At 41.0% G+C, this 18,163-nt stretch overlaps 1 protein-coding gene across 5 annotated transcripts in view; it reads left to right on the top strand.

Annotated features, from left to right (window-relative positions):
- Positions 1-18,163, top strand: part of LOC143172316 (E3 ubiquitin-protein ligase NEDD4-like) — a 207,690-nt gene that overhangs the window by 30,292 nt on the left and 159,235 nt on the right. For 3 of the 5 annotated variants that reach the window (XM_076361592.1, XM_076361590.1, XM_076361589.1), the window contains exon 2: positions 12,974-13,047. The exons of 1 other annotated variant lie outside the window; for it this stretch is intronic. In XM_076361592.1, coding sequence (XP_076217707.1) covers positions 12,974-13,047 — 74 coding nt within the window. Of the gene's footprint in view, positions 1-5,210; positions 5,287-12,973; positions 13,048-18,163 lie in introns of those variants that run through there. One more of the 5 variants, XM_076361593.1, reaches the window with a different exon arrangement.

Below are 18,163 nucleotides of genomic sequence, written 5' to 3'. Positions count from 1 at the left end.
GTGCAGAACTGACTGGGCATGGTCCAGGCCAACCTCCTCCAGCTGCCCTGGCTTTGAGCAGTGGGGTTGGACTAGATCGTCTCCAGAGGTCGATCCAACCTCATCCATTCTGTGATTCTGTTTGAGGTCGTATGTACTGCTTACTCATGGAGGCTTTCTGATAAATAGGTGGATTTTTATGAGAACTGCTGGTCTAAAATACAGAGTTACACCTGGATTTGTGTTGTGTTTTGCATAGGAAAAATTTTTTTTGCATAGGAAAAAATACAAAAGGATTGTATTAAGTGTAATTCATAATTTTTCACTTCTAAAAAGTTTGAATTTTAACAGCCTGGTGGATTTCATCATATCAAAAAACACCACTTCAAGATGTTTAGTGTTTAAAAAAAAAAAGAAATACTTAACTGTATCAGAGGTTGGCTTAGTGAAAGGTAAAAACCTAATTGTCATGCTAGAAAAGATGCTTTGAAAACAAGTCTCTTGCATCCTTCTGTGACTTCTTACTACAGGCTTTTAATTGGGAATTTAGACCTTTCTTCATTATTGGGCAAAATTGTTAGACATTCACTGGGGAATTGGATTTTTTGTGTTTCTCTTTTGACTAATAAGTTTTGAAGTACTACTCTCTTCTGTGTGCTGGAAAGTAATAGATCTGTCCGGACATTGACCCGAGGATAATGAATATCTGAAATTAAACCAGCTGACCTTGTTTCACTCTCTGGTTGGCAAAGCTTTTACGAGTGTCAGGGCCAGTGTAATGTAATCATCCTACATGTAAAAACATAATTCCTTTATTTTATGGTAGTTCATACTTGAAGGGCTATTTTTGCATGCCAGATAGTTAGACATTTGTTTAAATAAAAGGTTGAGGTTTTAATGAATCAGCTGAGCTTCTGTATCCCCTAAGGGAAGGAAAAGAAGTTACTGTCAGATTTTTCTTTATGAATTTTCTGTTTAAACTTGCAGTAAATTTTCAGTTTGGATGGAGATGATCTTGGTGCTGATCTCTGGTGCAAGATCAGAGTTGGGTGGTTTGTGAGCGGTGGTTTGTTTGTGTGGTGTTTTTTTTTTTTCTTCTTCTTTTAAAGGTAAGTCTGTATAGGAGAGTCACTTTCAGGTCACAGACTTCTGCAAATGTACCAGTAACTCCTAGCTTTGTTCGTATTTTTAATAGCAACATGTAACAAATGCTTTTCCTGTTTCTTTGCTACTGCCAAAGATTACATACCTCTCTTGGCTTGTCCAGAGAAAAGCAGATTGAGGTTTCCTTCAGAAAGAGAATTTCCCATACCATAAATTTATGACATATACAGATGATTCAGCAAACACATCCTCCTTTCTCATATTACACTGGTTTTGTTCTTTCCTTTGAGATACTTGCCACAAAATGGTGCTAAATTAAGCAGATATGAGTGATCGTTGTGCTTTTTTTGGCAAACTTGTTGCTATTGCAAGCTTCTCAGGGGTAGTCATTCATGTAGTATGAATGACAGGAGTGGGTATTTAGATCAATGTCTGCCTATTTAGATGGAGTAGCCAAGAAGATGGAAATCCAAGTAACCACCGAGTCTGAGCCCAGAACGGGTGCAAGCGAAGGGAAACCAGTGAGTAGTCACAGCCCCTTTGGTAGAGGTCATGTCTCCTCCCCAGCCACCACTCTGAGCGCTCAGGAGGTTGAAGCTGTCCAAGGGAGTGAGTCTAATGAAACTAACCTGGCTTATTTTGATTGTCATGGTCTCTGCTGTTGGCTGGAGGGGGGAGATGGTAACCTCTGGCGGTGTTAAAAACTGGGAAGAAAGTTGTTGGATAAGAATTTTTTTCTTTACTGGCACAGCTGGATCTAGAAGACATCTGTGCACAGCCTGCGTGAGACTACTGGAGAGTTTAGTGAATTAGGTTATGCAGAAAACAACGTGTCGGTTAGATGAATTCCTTTAGTGAGTGATATAAATAGGTCTAAATGTTAAATAAGGAGAATAAAGTCTTGTGTAGTACAGCAGGTCCATTAATTTAAAGTTCTTTTGCATTCTCTTGGGTATTTCTAAAGACCACAGGTGACCTGGTTCAATATGCTTGCTAAAATTGCTCAAGTATATCTAGCTACACAGAGTTCAACTGATTTTTATACAAATAGATCGCCATTCACCTGGAACACTTACTTATACAGTAAAAATACCTTGTAAGCAGATTTTCATGGGGTCAGTACTGTGATTTGAGCCTGTTTTCTTAATACTGTGCTTTCAACGTTGGCCTGAGAGTTTTGAGTCCTGGTTCCTAACCCAGTCACGGATACACGCATACCTTTGATCTCCATACAGTACTTCTGATGTGTGTGTTTTTAACTTGGTCACTTCAGTTTTGTGTGCTGTTTTGTCCATGTGCAAGGGCAGCATCATGGTACTGTCCCTCTAAGACAAACTCATGCCTTTCTGAAATTTTGCCTGCTGTTTTTCCCCCCAACTGTGTCAGTCTAGCCAAGGAAAACATGAATGTGGTGCCTCTTCCTAGAGGTCCCAAGTCCTAGAAGTAGGACTTGAATCATTATTGTAAAACACTTAATATTTTTCTGTTGTATGAAATTAAGATTCCCATAGTTCTCCAAACTCTGCAGTTCTTTTAATGCTTACTGGTGTTTGCTTAATCTGTTGATGTGATGGTTCTGATGTGCCTTAGTAAGATATTCAGTAAAACATAATTCAATAAGTTTTGTAGCATTGTGGGATAATCAGAGCCTTTTAAGCGTAGCCTGACATAGCCTGTGGCTACACTTGAGGAACTTGGCTTCATACGACCATCCTGTGAACCCCTCGTCTTTTCTACCAGCCCTTCAGACCCACCTGCAGAAAGAGCGTGCTCCCGAAGCTGCTGCCACCTCCTCCAGCTCCAGCACAGGGAGCTGACGGATACACACTTGTTCTAGTGCTAAAAAGAGCTGGTCCCCCTTAACTCGGGGCATTGTCGTGTGAAGACCAGAAGTCAGGTTTTGCTCAGGAGCAGAGTTCTGGTTTCCTCAGAACTTGGGTTTGTCTTGGGTTTTGCTGCCACGCTGTGCAGAAAGTTGTCGCCTCAGCCTGGAGACGTGCTGTGGAGCACCGCGGATGCTAGTGCTCTGTAACTGACTGACTCAGTGTAGCCAAGAGGGTCTTTCTGATCCAACTTACATGTCATTCTTTCCTCCAAAAGCTTCTAGGTTTAGGTGCTCCGATTTTGAGATCTGCTTTAGACAAAATAAGGGATTTTTTTTTTAAAATATGTTGTATCATGCGGTGAGGGTTGAGAATTCTGCAGGGAAGAAAAGGCACAATTCATTTTAGTCTCAGACTTCATAAGGGTGAATATGATCAATGCTTGAAGGGAGGAAGATCTGAACTGGGTTCCCAGGTTGCTCATGGTGAAGCTATCTGAAATGAGATTTTAATTTCTGTGCTTGAGCCAGATAAGTAGGTGGTTGTAACCTAGTGACCTTTACTCTAAGTTTGTTTTCCTGTGCTGAACTTCAGAGGGGAGTGGAGATGTGGTTCATACCCTTGGTGCCTGTTTTTGTTTTCATTGCAGAGCTGAGATTTTATCAAAGGCTGCTTGCAAAATTGCCACTGACAAATTTCAAGATTATTAAGATATCACAAGAATTGTACTGAGACTTATCACGTACTGTTGCTATGGCCTTCAGAAAATCGCTATGATGTCCCCAGAGGTTGAGCTGTTAACTTTGGATGCCTCTCTTCTCCCTGTGTTTCCAGAAAGAAAACCAGCTTCTTCCTGCTCCAACTGCTTGTGCTGTTGGGAGATAATGAGGGTAGTGGTATTAAATATGTTGACTGACTTCCTTGCTTGGCTCATGGCCTTTCTTCCAAACTGTGGTTGCTTTTGTGTTGTTTTGTTGTTTTTCCTTTAAATGTATGCAGAGATTTTAATTTGAAAGTGGAGTGTTTCTGGGGCTGTGGTGTTCGGTTGCTGGCATTTGCTGGACAGGAGCCTGCGGCTGCCTTCTGACAGGGCCGGGGGCGTTCTTGAGGGGAGATCAGAGGGGTTGGGCAATGGCAGGGGAGGGATAAGCACTTGGTCTCACCTCACCGCTTCTGAGGCAGGAACAGCTCATGCAAGGCGGTTGCTCTCGCTTCCCGAGTGGTTGTGTGGCTGCATGTTGGCAGCGCAGGAGTGTGAGTTCTCCTCGGCTTGCTTGGTGCACAGGCGGCTGGCTTTGCCCCGGGGATGATGGCGGCCGGCTGTCGGATAGGGCATCCCGCTTTGGTTCTCCCTCTTGGGTTGCCCTCATGTTGTTTGATGTTAGGTAGGTGGCTGTATGTCAGAACAGAGGATAATCTGATTTGGTAATATTCCGTGTAAGATGTTGATGTGGAATAGCTTCCTAGAGTACATTGGGTTTTTTTCACTCAGCCATACTGTGGGTTGGTTTAATCCACCAACAAGTCAAAGTAAGAATCAGCATGACTCTTCTGCAGTCTAACTTGTATTCCGCGTTTTCAATTGCTAAAACATTTAGGAGTAGCCTAACATTGTTAGGCTTGCTATAGAAAATACTTTTGCTCTTTTTCTGAGTAGATGACAAATACTCTATTTTGTTTTGAAACTGCAAATCCTAGTTGATTTTTCACAATAATGGGGAGAATTAAAGAGCAGTTTATTTGGGTGACTGTATGTTTTTACTGTGTCCGGCACACCAGGGGCTTTGTGCCTGATCTTTTCTTCAGGATAACAAAAGTTCCAACAGCTAAAACATTGGGTTAAAGATGTGTTGTCTTTTCCATTCTGATGTGTTTTGCAACCAAAACATTGAGTTAAAGATCTGTTGTCTTTTCTATTTTGTTATGTTTTGCAAACTTTCAGGTATAATAAAAATAGAGATGAGGTGCTCAGTGGATGAAACTGGATTCACAGAGTCTCTGCATACAGGTAACTTTCCAGTGTGATCTGGTTTCTCTCCTTCCAGTTAGTGGAAATTTACCTCGCTGACGCCTATCTTGGTTTGAAATCAAAAATGTCTCTACACAGAGAGAAGAAAAAAAACCCAAACCAAAACCAAACCAACACCCCCCCGCCGTGGTTCGTGTTAAGCTTTCTTCAGGTGAAATCCTAGATTGCTGTCCTTTCACCTCGTTGCCTTGGTGATGGACATTTATTGCCTCCGTCAGCGAAACTTCCGCGTTAGCCAGCTGAGGCTGCCAGGGCCCTTCTGAGCCACAGCGGTGCCTCGCGGCACGCTCCCGGAGCCGCGGCCTGTTGTTGACGTGGGGGTCTTGTGCCGAAGCAGCTGGGCAGCGCTTGGTAAGTTCGGCTTTTGGTGCCTGCGTGAAGACCATGGCGTGATGTCTGGGTGTGCTCCAGCTGCTCGGGTGACTGCGTGGTTCTGGTGTCCCTAATGCAACAAAGGCTGGCTGGGGTTTAGTGAGACTCGGAAAGTATGAAATTAAATCTGGTCATCTTGAGGGATTTGACTTACAGATGGTTTTATATATCTTTTATAGGTAGTTGTGGAAGAACATGTTAAATGTTTAATCTTCTCTGGTCTGTACGGCATCTGTTCAAATATTGGCTTGCATTGATCCAAACGTTGTGCCTTTCACACTTGTCTGTTCATTTAAAAAAGCCAAGCTTCTAATTTTATACCCATATCGATTGTTATTTCAGTGCTATTCTCTTAATGCATACTCTAAATGTGTCATGGGATTTTCTGTCCTATAGGAAGTTGATGTCTACAGCTTTCCTTCTTACACTGGACTGTGGATTGCTGTGGATTTCTTCTTATGTGTATTTAGAACATATGGATGTGTATTCCAAAACTCGTTCAGGTTGTTTTTTATAGCACGTCCATTCTGCTTTAGCTGGTGTGGACTAAACTACCTCTTCTGGATTATTCTTTGGAGGGGTGAAGCTGAGGGGTGGCGTTAACATCCTCACCGGTGGGGAAGAAGCGCACAGCTCAGGGCACTGTGTTTTGCCTGTGTTCTTCCCCTGTTGTTTCCATAACTCTTCCCTAAACTTCCCAGTTCCAGGATATTTTATTAATCCAAGGGCAGGAGGACTTTTTAATAAATTTTCTTGATGTGAACGCTTTAATAGGTATTAGAAATTACTTTGCTTTTCAGAGCACCTGGAGAAAGTAAATGTGTTGTTCATTTAAAAATTAATTAAAAAATGTGACTTGTACATAAATATACGTACAAAAGTCTCCTAAATCTGTAGACACATCTGTATTCTCTTATCGGTTTTCTGAGGTGAGTTGGGGTCTGTTCATTGTCGGTGAAGTCTGGTTTTTGCTGCATGATTGGCTTTCAGTTTCCTAGCTTGGTTCCACCTAAATCAGCTATATCTTCTAAAATGGCAATGTGAATTACAGATGAGAAAACACAATCTGTATAAAGGTTATCCTTCAGCAAAGAAGAAAACTATGTAACCTCTGACATTTTTCAGGGAGGCAAGAATACATAAACTTCATGTTAATCATTGGGCAAAGCAGAAGTAAGTATGGATGTGGTTAGTGGTGGAACTCAACATTAATACCTAACCAAGCACTTTATGGCACCCTTGCTGCGGTGGGTGAGGTAGGCTAAGGTTAGTGGGGCGAGGACGGAAAGAGTATAGGCATAAATAACTTTGACAAGTGAGGCTTCATAAATGCTAGCACTTTACTGCTTAACTGCTAGCAGCCAGCCAACAACCGCCATCCTGATGTGTGAGCACAGCTTTGGATTTCCAGCAGCGGTGTTGCAAAATTTTTTAATCAAAGTACTCTGAACAACATAGTTTTAAATTCTGAGACATGTTCTGCATTGTAGTTGAAAAAACCGATCGAGGGAGGAATGCAATTTCAGTGTCAGATCTCAGGCTGTGCCGGAGCTGGTGTCAGTGCTGCGGAGGAACACGCTCCATCCTCTGGAAGCAGGAGCTGCTGGTAGCTCAACTGCAGCTCTTGAATGGACTAGGGAGTGGCAGCACCTGGCATTTTAAGGAGACCCTTCCAGGCTTAGTACACTACAGGCAAGGTTTTAAAATTACAGAAAAATTCCTCTGTGGGATGAGCTTAACTTCTTTTTCAAACAGTGCATTTCAAAAAGAAGCTTAGGATACGTGCTTTTCAAAAGGAACAGAATTCAGTGGAATACAAAAATTGCAGAGTTAGATGTCCGTCTCATCTAGTTTGCTGTTTGTCAGTGGCTAATACTAGTTCTTTCAGACAGTGCAGGAATTGCACAGAAGGGTGGATACAGTTTAGTCTTACCATCAGACAGGTGTTTCTTTTTGAAATATATTTTCAACTCTGAGCAGAACCAGAAGAGTGCCTTTTATATACCCACTTAGCAAGATTACGAAAGTGATTTGAAGATGGAAGCAGCAGGTAAGTTGCTGCTATTAACCCCTGTCAGTATCATAGCATTTAAATCATCTAAAGCACCAGTTCTCTCTGATTACTAAATATAAAAGAGGAAGGAATCCAGGTCAAAAGTTCCCATCCATGGTATTGGGGAAGTGGGGAGAGGAAAATGGATCTTGTTGATTTCAAATATTCCTGTATTCCCTTTTGCATTTTAGTGCAGATGCTGTTGGAAATGGTATGACCATATAACCAGTGTATTGGTTGGTTCCTGTTGACGTGGGGCGAAGCTGTGAAAACATGCAGAGTTGAATAAAGTGACTTTGGAAGACCAAGTATTAACTCATTTTGGGTTGGTTTGGGTGGTCCGGTGGGAACTGCGGGCCATGAACTGTTTCTAGAGTGCCCTTGTGGACTGCTGCCTCTTCCTTAAAGTGTGCTGGGAATGGCAGCTCGAGCAGCAAGTGGCTTCTAAATAGCTGAAGTCCTCTGGTAAGGATGGTGTTTCTGTCAGGTGGTCTCAGCTTTCCTAGCCTTGTCTTCCCTTTACCATACCCCTCTTGCATGTTCCTGCCTCCTGATCGCTGTGATGTTGCAAGAAGGAAAATTTGGCTGCTAGTGGAAAGATGGGGCGGGGTGTTGAGCGAGTGAGGGTGGTAGGTGCTAGCCTCTTGGGTGCGCAGGGAGGGAGGGAGTATCCCAAGACTGTGTCCTTGAGCCTGACCGCCTCAGTAAGTGGTAAGCGATTGCCTCTTTTTACTGACTCAGAGGGATGTTAAGATACAGTCGCCGGAAAATGGAAGTTTGTTTGTGTTGGGAAAACTGCTCTGTGAGAATGCGTTGTATGATTGATTACTCATGAAAGTCTTTCAGTAAAGATATTTAACTGCCAATAAATTGTGCTCTACTGGATTTGTGTATATCAGGTTGTGGTCTAGACAGTTTAAGGTTGTCTTTCTGCTCAGCAGCATGTCAATTCATGTGGTACCTAAAGCTATTTGTCTGTAAAGAACTCAGTATTGTCATGTGGCATGTTTCATTTTTAAGATATGCACAGGCTAATTAAGCAAGTACCTTTAAGTCCAACCAAAAAATCATCTTCCTCTGGTCAGGGACCTCTCCAGCATCCCTTTCCACTTTGTATCTGATGCTTGAGGAAGAGTATGTATTGTGGTTCAGCTGCGGTGGTGTTGAAGCAGGCCCTCGTTTCCCACTTCTGACAGCCGGTTTGGTCAGTCTCCGTCAGCGCAGTGAACGAGTGTAAAAGCATGTGGGGATCCCTCACTAGGGAGCTTTGCTTCTGTGGTTTGTATGTCTAGTTCCCTGCAGATCTGTGCTTGTGAATGTCTCTTTTCTGTTCAGCCTTGTTAACCTGCTCTGCATGGTCTTGTTCATTTACACGTTTTGCAAACTGGAACTCCAGCCATATGTCCCTCCACGTATCCTTCAAGCTAACTGCACACCCTGTCTCCAATGCATAGGATCCCAACAAGAACCATAGCTCCGCAACATACCACTTCGTCTTAATCCTCCAAATATGTTTCTTCATCCCATTCTCTACTTGTGTCTGGGGTTTTCCTGCCTACTAAACACAGTCAGCTTGGTCTTTGCAGGATATATCAGATTGGGTGCTGGTGAGCATACACATAGGTACTTATAGGTGGCACTGGACTTGGCTGTGCTGGATTGCTGACAAAGGTCTTACACTTTTCAGAGGCATCAATCACATTGTGCAGAGCATGAGCAGTGAGCCTAGGGCTTACAAGAGGTGTTAGCTTTACTGGCAAGTGGTCTTGGTTTATAGTTAGCTAATTCTGGAGTGATGGTTAAGCCTTTGGCTGTTTTTTTTTGTTATTATTGAATCCGGAGGGTGTGTCCAGATGACACAGAACTCAGTGAAGACATTCTCCGTGCTTGTACGTAAGGACTTCCCCATCCTGGAAATCTAGGTGTTTGGAGTAAAAATAAAAGGCAAGTCAGCATTTTCTAAGCTCAGCTGAATATTATTAAGTGTTGTAGACTGAAGCCTAGAATTTCTGGTCTTGGTGCCACATATATCACAGAATCACAGGATTATTTAAGTTGGAAAAGACCTTTAAGATCATAGCGTCCAACCGTAAACCTAACACTGCCAAGTCCACCACTAACCCGTGTCCCTAAGCACCACATCTACATGTCCTTCAAATACATCCAGGGATGGTGATTCAACCACTTGGGCAGCCTGTTCCAACACTTGACAACCCTTTTGGTGAAGAAATTTTTCCTAACATCCAATCTAAACCTTCTCTGGCACAACTTGAGGCCATTTCCTCTCATTCTAGTATCTTTTATCTGTATCTTTGCATAGCAGTACTGGCTTTTAAGCAGCTGCCTCCATCTACCCTTCATTTCTGGCTGTCCATTTCTTCCTTCCCTTATCTTCAGCTCTGTTGGCCTGCTGTTTGTGGGCTCCACTGGCTCAAGGTGTTGACCTAGGTTCAGAAAAACCTTGGTGGGAATGGAATAAACTGGAGGGGAAGGCCATTTAAGTTGGCACTTTCCGCTGAAAGAAATGTATGTGTAAACATGTCCTTAATCTCAACAAGCCTAAGTGCTGCTTAACTGGAGATTGGCTCAGGCTCAAAGCTGCAAAGGGATCACTTTATTTGGGATTTGGATTCTGTGTTTTCTCACTCAGGATTTTTCCACATTTAGTTATCTTGTCTTGGCTACTCTCTGTCGTTGTGCCCTGGGTTTACAAGAAAAACAAACCAAAATCCTAATTTTCTTTTCTTGTATGGTCTTTTCAGAGAAGAATGGGTGGAAACCTGTGTCAGGTAATTGATGCTCTGTGTTTCAAGCTGTGCCTAGCCAAGCAATCCTTTATCTGATTTTTTTTTTTTTGGTGGACAATGAGGTGAGATTACCTCTCTATTGCTGTGAAAATTTAACTCCTTTCTTTACCTGACACAGCATACTTGGAGATAAATGAAGAAATTGGGACACAAGGAGCAAGCATAAGAATATGAAAAACTTTTTTCTTTTTTTCTGCCCTTTAGTGTTGCTGTTCCCCCCAGGCAGTGTTCCCAGCTAAGGAAGTGGAGATCAGACGAATCCAAATTTGAGGTGTCAGCCTGTGCACAGCCTGGGAAGCTGGGTGCTGCTGCTGGTTCCCACTACTACCCGTGGTGATGCTTGAGCAAGCTTAATTTGGGAACCCTTCATCTATATCATTTGAGGTTTTGTGTAGTCACATGAGCTGGAGTATTCTTTTATTACACTTTTTATGCATACGTGTGCACATGTATGCACCTGTGGTGTTATGCTGCTTTTGTGAATGTTTTTAGACAAAATGATACAGATAAGACAAGTTCAGTGCATTACAAAAGAATTATTTTACAGACAAGCTGTCTGACCAGCCACTCATGGTTCAGAGTACCATATATTAAGTGTCATGTTCTGCAGAAAAATTTTCCATCAGCCAAAATTCACCTTGCTCCTTGTACACAATAGATGTTCTCAAAGTAAGTATCATACTGACTTAAAGGAAAAATTTTGAGGGTAGATAGGTGAGGCCTTGTTACAAATTGAGGTGTTTTAATTACTTTTTAAAATATTACATGTATTTCATGCGTATGAAAATTTGAACAAACATTTGCAAAAGCATTGTTTCTGCTTGGTAAAATGGAATATTTAGCAGAGGCTGAGAGCCTGCATGAAGGGAGGGAACAGGGTCTGTCTTCCGGTGTGCTTGAAGTACGAAGTGAAACTTCAAGTATGTTTTTGAGAATCTATCTATTTAGATAGTCTGGAGCATCTTTTGTGTCTTGCAGAGCCTGAATTAGGGATCCTCCAGCAGCTGGACTTCCTCCTGCTGTGTGATTTTTTTTTTTAAATATCTTTTTTTATTCAGTTAATATGCAGAGATTATTTTAGTGCAGAAAGAAGATGCCACTCTAGCAAAGCTGATGTTGGACTTTGTGTAGCATTAATAATATAGTAACTGTCCAAAATCCCTCTTTCTGTACCTCTCTACTTAGTATTACAACTTCTTATCCTCCAGTTCTCCTTCAGTAAGGTCAGAATAGTCTGCATTTCTGACTTTTTTTTTTTTTTTTTGCTATGCTGTCTTCTCTTAACGAAGGAATTTTCTTGATCGCAATTTGCAAGTTCATTGCCTTTTGTCTATTAAAACCACTCTAGAAGACCAGGCATGTTGTATTGACATTAACAGATTGAAAAAATTTAACATATGAAAAAAAATTTGCAATATTCACTAACACCACCATCGAATTGTTCTTTTTTACATACTGTTTTGTTCACCTGTCTGGTAAGCTTTAGGCTCTTTTGGGAAGGAATCCTGTTCTCTGAATTAGAAACTACAGTGTTAAGTGCTGCTGGAAAGAATACCAACAAACAAATTTTCAGAAAGGATTTAAATCCTCAAGCTTTTGTTTTAATGGAGCACAGTTATGCGGCAGGATGTGTGTCAGGATGAAACTCGCCCTGCAGACAGGTTCAATGAGACTTTTGTTTTTCTTTCTCTGAAGTAATCTGTTTCTGACTCCTTCTAGAGGAATGGTATTAGACTGGACAGGTACGGGTTTGTTTCTGGGGTATTTCTGACCTTCCTAATAATCTCAAAAATCTCAGCTACAGCTAACAAATCTGTCTCTCGCTTTTAGCTATCTAAAACAAATAGAGTAGGTGTAGTATGGTCATGCCAGGATAAACCTGTGGGAAAATGTTATTGTTTTCTGAACAAGCTTCAAGGAATGGAGTCTCAAATTACCGTAATTGAATCTTGTATCTTGCAGTTCTGGAAGGCTTATCAGAGGAGAAAAAGGTATAACTATATGGGTGACTGCAGAACCTGTTTCTGTAGGATCCTTTCCAGGTTTAGTTTTGGTGGCCTCTTTGTGTAGCAAAAATAAACTGGTCAAACGGTAAAAAAAAAAAAAAAAAAAGAGTAAAAAATACCTTTTGTACTAATGTTGCTCAGAAGCTTAATGAAGTGATAAACTGAGCATCAGGTTGATGTCCTAGTAATACGCATCTTCAGAAATTGCCATGTGTCGTTGAAAGTTGGTTTTGAGCTCTGCATATACCAAGGTGGTGAGACAGGTTTAAACAGTGTAATTTTAAGGATTTATTTTTAATCTTGCACCCTTTTTTTAAACCATAGACATCTCTCTGACCAAGAAGTATTAGCATTATTGGACGAAAATGTTATGAATATTTTCCCCCTGTGTTTGAAGAGGCAGCTTTAGAGTCTAAGCAGAGTGAATTTCTGTGGAGTACGGATCATTTAGGATTTGAAATGGCCCTGCTCAGCAAATTGTCTTCTACTTTTATTACTATTATTGTTACATTATTATTACTATGGCGTTATCACTGTTATCTACTCTTATTCTGCTTTTATTTAACTCTAAACAGCTCTCACTGGAGGTGGATGCTCTTCATGTTTGGATTTGGGCTGTTCTTTAGCAGATAAAGTGTATACCTCCTTCCAAGAGGATTTTCTTTTCAAAATCCTACCTAGGAAAGACTCCTGCGATCTAAAGGCTGAGTGTTCCTTCACAGCTTAACCTCTTGCAAACTGTTGATCTTCAAAATGAATTACAGAATAAACATTAAACCTGTTTTCTTTTTTGTTAACAGGAAGAGTCTCGTATCCTCAGGGTAAAGGTGGTGTCTGGCATTGATCTAGCAAAAAAAGACATCTTTGGAGCCAGGTAGGTGTTCTGCATTGACTGTTTTATGTGTTTAAACAGAATAAACTTAGCAGAGCAAGGGCGTTTTATAATTGATTGCTCATAAATGTGATGAGAGATCCTATTACTTGATTACAACCAATGCAAATTATGGACTGTGTGTTGGCAGGAAAGTCATTAATCACAGCAGTGGCTGTTCATGCCCTCTCTCACCACAGGAAGCTGTTCCCAAGTTCACTGTCTGCCTTAGCTCTGTGAGCGTGTGAGGAGCAGCTCAAAATTTGGCAGTATCTGGCAATATTTAAAATGACTCCCAGCTATCTCCCCATATGCCCCACATAATGCACGAAAGACCAAAAGCCAGCAGTGCCCTCTGTCTTATTTTGAGGAAGCTCTACTTTCCCTGCGGGCTTTCAGTACCAGTCTCTCAGGTGCCAGGCATCACAGTCTGGCTACTGGGTCAGACTTCGAATTTTGTCAGTCTCGGACATATCCGGATGCCAGTGTTGCAGTTCCTAAGGATGGTACCTTAGAATCATAGAATATCTCAAGTTGGAAGGGACCCATAAGGATCATTGAGTCCACCTTTTAAGAGAGAAAGGCAATAAAACATTTTCTCCTGTTCAGCCTATGCCACAAGAAGGCTAGCAGTAAGTACTAATGTAGAAGAGTTCAGTGAACTGTGCTGACTTAGCGGTTTTCTGATAGGCTATGGCAAGTCTGGGTTTTAATTCCAGTTGAGCCTTGAACCACCTTGAGTTTTAAACTGGCAACTTGATAGGGAAAAGAGAAGTTTTTGGAGTGCCTAAGGCAGTCTTCATATGATTGCTTCCCTGTTCATCTGTGTATCAAAAGATGGGGCGAATAGACCATAGTTTGCACTGGTCTTTGGCCAAAATAACCATTGTCAAACAAGAAAACTGGTTTTAAACGGTCTAATGGAAAGATACAGATACAGTCACTTTGTATGTTCTCAAGTCTCTTGTTTTGAAAGAATTAGTCACAGGTGTAGGATTAGCTTTTCTCCAAGTCTAGGCTTGCTGTGCAATGACTTAAAGAATCAAATCGGGTAGTAATTGGTGGAGAAGCTGTTTCTGAAGCCAAAATGAATGGAAAACAATTTTTTTTCCTAAAGGTTAACTTGGGTTTGACGTTCTTGCTATCTCAACCCTAAGTGTGAGGAAATTCTTTACTGCAAATGCTCCAATCCACTTAGAAGTTTTTTATCAGTTTGAAATTAGTGATATCCAATTTAGCTGTTATTGGAATGACTAATTTCTTAATGTATAAATGAGCGTCCCTGTGGATTTTCCTGTATTTCTTTAATGATGCTTACAAATTGTTCATTAGCTTGCATATCTAGTTTGAAACTACATGAAAGCAGCAATTAAAAGTTTAATCAACTTTAATTTTTTTTGTGAAATTTGCAACAAACGTTCCTTTGTTAGCTGTGTGCAGAATATGGTAAGACAAAACTTTTTTTTTCTTTCCCCAAATTCGCTATTTTGAGGAACAGCTTTTGATGCTGACCATAAGCAACAAAAGAAGCAGCTCATGTGTAGATGTAGTCGGACACATAGTGCTTGCTGAGGAGATCCAAGGTAGTACTGTTAATAGTGTCGCTGGGTCGCACTATAGGAGTACTACTGCTTGCTCTCAACATTAGCATCTACTTCATAGACTCCTGCAGTTGGCATTGAGATGCTGCCGTACCAAAATAAGAGAGGAGGAGCAAATTCTAGAGAAGAGATGGGACTAAGGTACAGAGAAAACAAGATTTCTATTGCAAATACTAACCCTAGAATTGCCGTATTTATGTGCTAACTTTGCTTTTTCTAGATGTTGTTTAATTTGGCCTTTTCATACGGTCACAGATTTTTGGTTTACTTGATACATTTAATTGGCTGGATTTTGTTTCTGCATTATTTCCAGAGCTTTAAATTTTACCACTTCTTTTGAAAAAAGCAAAGCTAGTGGTTGGAATATTGAATCTCCTCATTAAGAGGAACTTTATATAAATATTGAAGTGCTGTGGCAAATTCACAGAAGTAATCTGAGAGAAGCAGGAATCTTTTTAGTGTTCATTTGATTTGTTAAAGGATACATTGGAAACTTTACAGCTGAATCCCCGGCATTGTAGTATCTCCTTCAGCCATACTTCTCATAAACTTTTGTAAATATTTAAGATGTCATGTTCAAAAGAACTCCTAAAATTTGCTTATGAATTGATAAATTGTAAAAATACCTTTTACCTTTCAAAATGCATAAAGTTAAAACTAAGTAAAATTTGAACTGAGTTCTATTGATGTGGCCCTTAAATATTTAAGTAAATTGGTCTCAAGTCAGTAGGATTTCCATAAAACCAGATAGTTAAAAACATATTCCCAACTTATGTTTTTAACTTTGTTTTAAACAGTTCTTTAGTAAAAGTTGAGACTGACAGCATCATATATTATAAACTTAGTGAAATGCTTGTACTGCTGAGTTGGCAAGCTTTCAGAAAGTTTTCTTTTTTGGCTAAAGTTCCAATTTAATTTTTCTGTTTGTTTTACGGGCCTTGCATACCCTGCTGAGATAATAACATTTCATGCTGCTTGAATCTTAAGTGTGATTTAAGTTGCTACAGATAGTATCCTTCTAACACAGCTGTTGAGAGTGCGTTGTGTAATAATGATCCCATTAACAGCTCTGTTGAGGATCAGTATGGAGTAGGTGATTAAATTCTCATTTGGGGCAATGGAGGAGAAACATGTAATGTTTGACCTAAGCAAGAGGATAAGGAAAATTTACGGGTGTTAGAACTGTGCACATAGTTTTTTACTGTGTGTTCAGGACCCCTAAAAAAATAGCAGTAACTAATCCTGTCTATGTGTATTTTCTTCTCTTGGTGTAGATGTAGACCTTGATGCTCTGTTGTTTCCCTCTCCCATAAATAATCTCCATGAGATCACCAATCTCTTTCAGGCTGATTTTTGTTATGGCATAACTTTCAGCACACAGCCACAGGCTAATGCCTGATATGAAAGTCAATAATTTGAATCTGTACATGCGGTGGGTGCTGGCTGCTAGGCGGTGCATGGTAACTGAGACCATTGTCAGCAGACGCAGCAAAGGATAAGATAACCAAGTGGGCTGTGCTGAGGATCCTCTTGGTAGGTGCAGAACACCCCTTGGGGATCAGTAATGTGGCTGGGAGAAGGAGGAAGAGCTGAATTCTGCACTTTCACTCCTGAACATCCTCTCCGTACTTGTGACAGAAGGTGTCTCTCACAGCACCTGGTCTCCTCTTAAATCTTCCTGCTTCCCTCATTCCTGCTCTTACCTGCAATAGTTGGAGACTGCCTGCCCCAAAACTCCCTTTCCTGCCCTTGGGAGGTGACTACCCGAGTGTCCTCCCAGAGCCTCCCAACCCCGTGGGAAGGCGGGCAGGAGACTGCAGTCGCGCGGGCAGTGGGGTCGGGGCTGGATTTGCCTGGGCGCCAGCACTGCCTGCCAGGCTGCAAGAGAGATGGTCTCTTCCCATCTGCCGAGGGGACGCGTGGGTGGAGCAGCAGCCCAGCACTGCGGCGTCTTGTTGGGCGACTGTCCCTCCTGCACGGAAGGTGCCGGGATGGTGGGGAAATGTCGCTGTGGGTGTGCATCAGCAAGGACAACACGAGGGAGGCACAGGAGCGAAGCTCTGAGGCAGCTCCGCACAACGAGCGGGCTCTGTCTTTGGACGTGTGCAGGTAAATAGGCCTTGCTTTGAAAAATAAACAGAGAAAGTGCCTTGTGATTCGTCCCAGTGTAGATTTGGATAGGGCTGAGTTACAGGGTTGCACTGGGTGTTTGCCGCTGTCACAGCAAAGAGAAAAGAAGTCGTCAGCACCCAAAGGCACAACAGCACGGTCTGAGGATTTTAACACGCTCGTGGTATCCCGCACACTACGAAACATTAGGATTTCTGCATGTCATTCCTAACTGGCACTTCCGGATTATGGACGAATACATGGGTGTTTTTGTCTCTTTCCAGAAATTAAATCAAGGGTTGAGGACAAATTCCTGATGTTCGTAATGTCCTTTTTGGGAGAAAGAAGGTCAAGTGACTGCTAAATATTTTACATAGTTACACACTTCGGAATGAGTTAATCTAAAGTCATTTGGAAGCATGTTAGAATTACAAAGTTATGGCCCCAGCACCTGATGTGCCTGTTCATGGTAGAGTCATGCAGGGCTTAAAATTGGGGCAAAATAGTAAGTTATCATGTAACTGTGAAAGATTAACAAGGCATACATTGTGTTTTGCATCTCAGTGGGTTTTCCTTACCGTTTTTAATCAAGTTTACCATTATAAAACACTGCCTGTAGGCTTGCAGAGTCTGAAAGCCATTTCTTGCCTGATTAAATCCAAGGAAAGTCTCTTACTAATGTAGAGCACTAGAGAAACTAGTATTTTTCTTCTGAAAACTGTAACAATAAAGAAAACTCAATGCTCTGAAGTTCTTTTTGGCTTATGAAATCACTTCAGTAGTAACTAATGATATGTAAGAGTTCAGAAAATTAGAGAATTATGATTACAGTGACACAAAGTATACTAGAATGTAGAATGAAATAGTAGCTATGAGCAACCCGAGGTGATGGTTAAATGTGGTGAATTTCATCTACGTAGTTTTAGTTGAGGAGGACGTTAAGTGGCTACTCCGTATAGATAGAAGTGTTTTTTTATAACCTGTTTTACGTTTTGCCCTGTGAAATTACAAGTCTTTAATAGATACTGATGACTAATAGATTTTGCAAACTGGAATTTTGTGAATTTAGTATTAGCTTTGCATGCTTAACTCTGAAAGACACATTACAATCTTGTTGCTGTCTAGTGCATTGGCACGTGTATTTACCACCTGACATATAGTGTATTATAATATATACATTATAATATATACATTATAATTTTACATTTATTTCCTTTTGGTTCCCTCTCAACTTTTTAAATGTAATGTCTTAATGAATTCAGCTAGTATTTGTTTTCTTGTATGTAATTAAGTAATGCAAGTTATAGTGTAATTAATCTTAGTTATGCAACATTCTGAACAATTATTATTATTTATTGCTATTTTGTTTTTACTCATGTATTAGGAATGATGCTATGAGTATCATCATG

The sequence above is a fragment of the Aptenodytes patagonicus genome, chromosome Z (assembly GCF_965638725.1).
Source record: "Aptenodytes patagonicus chromosome Z, bAptPat1.pri.cur, whole genome shotgun sequence".
In the NCBI taxonomy this organism is placed as follows: Eukaryota; Metazoa; Chordata; class Aves; order Sphenisciformes; family Spheniscidae; genus Aptenodytes; species Aptenodytes patagonicus.
Note: the sequence above shows the minus strand (reverse complement) of the source record. Positions and strands in the feature narration are given on the sequence as shown.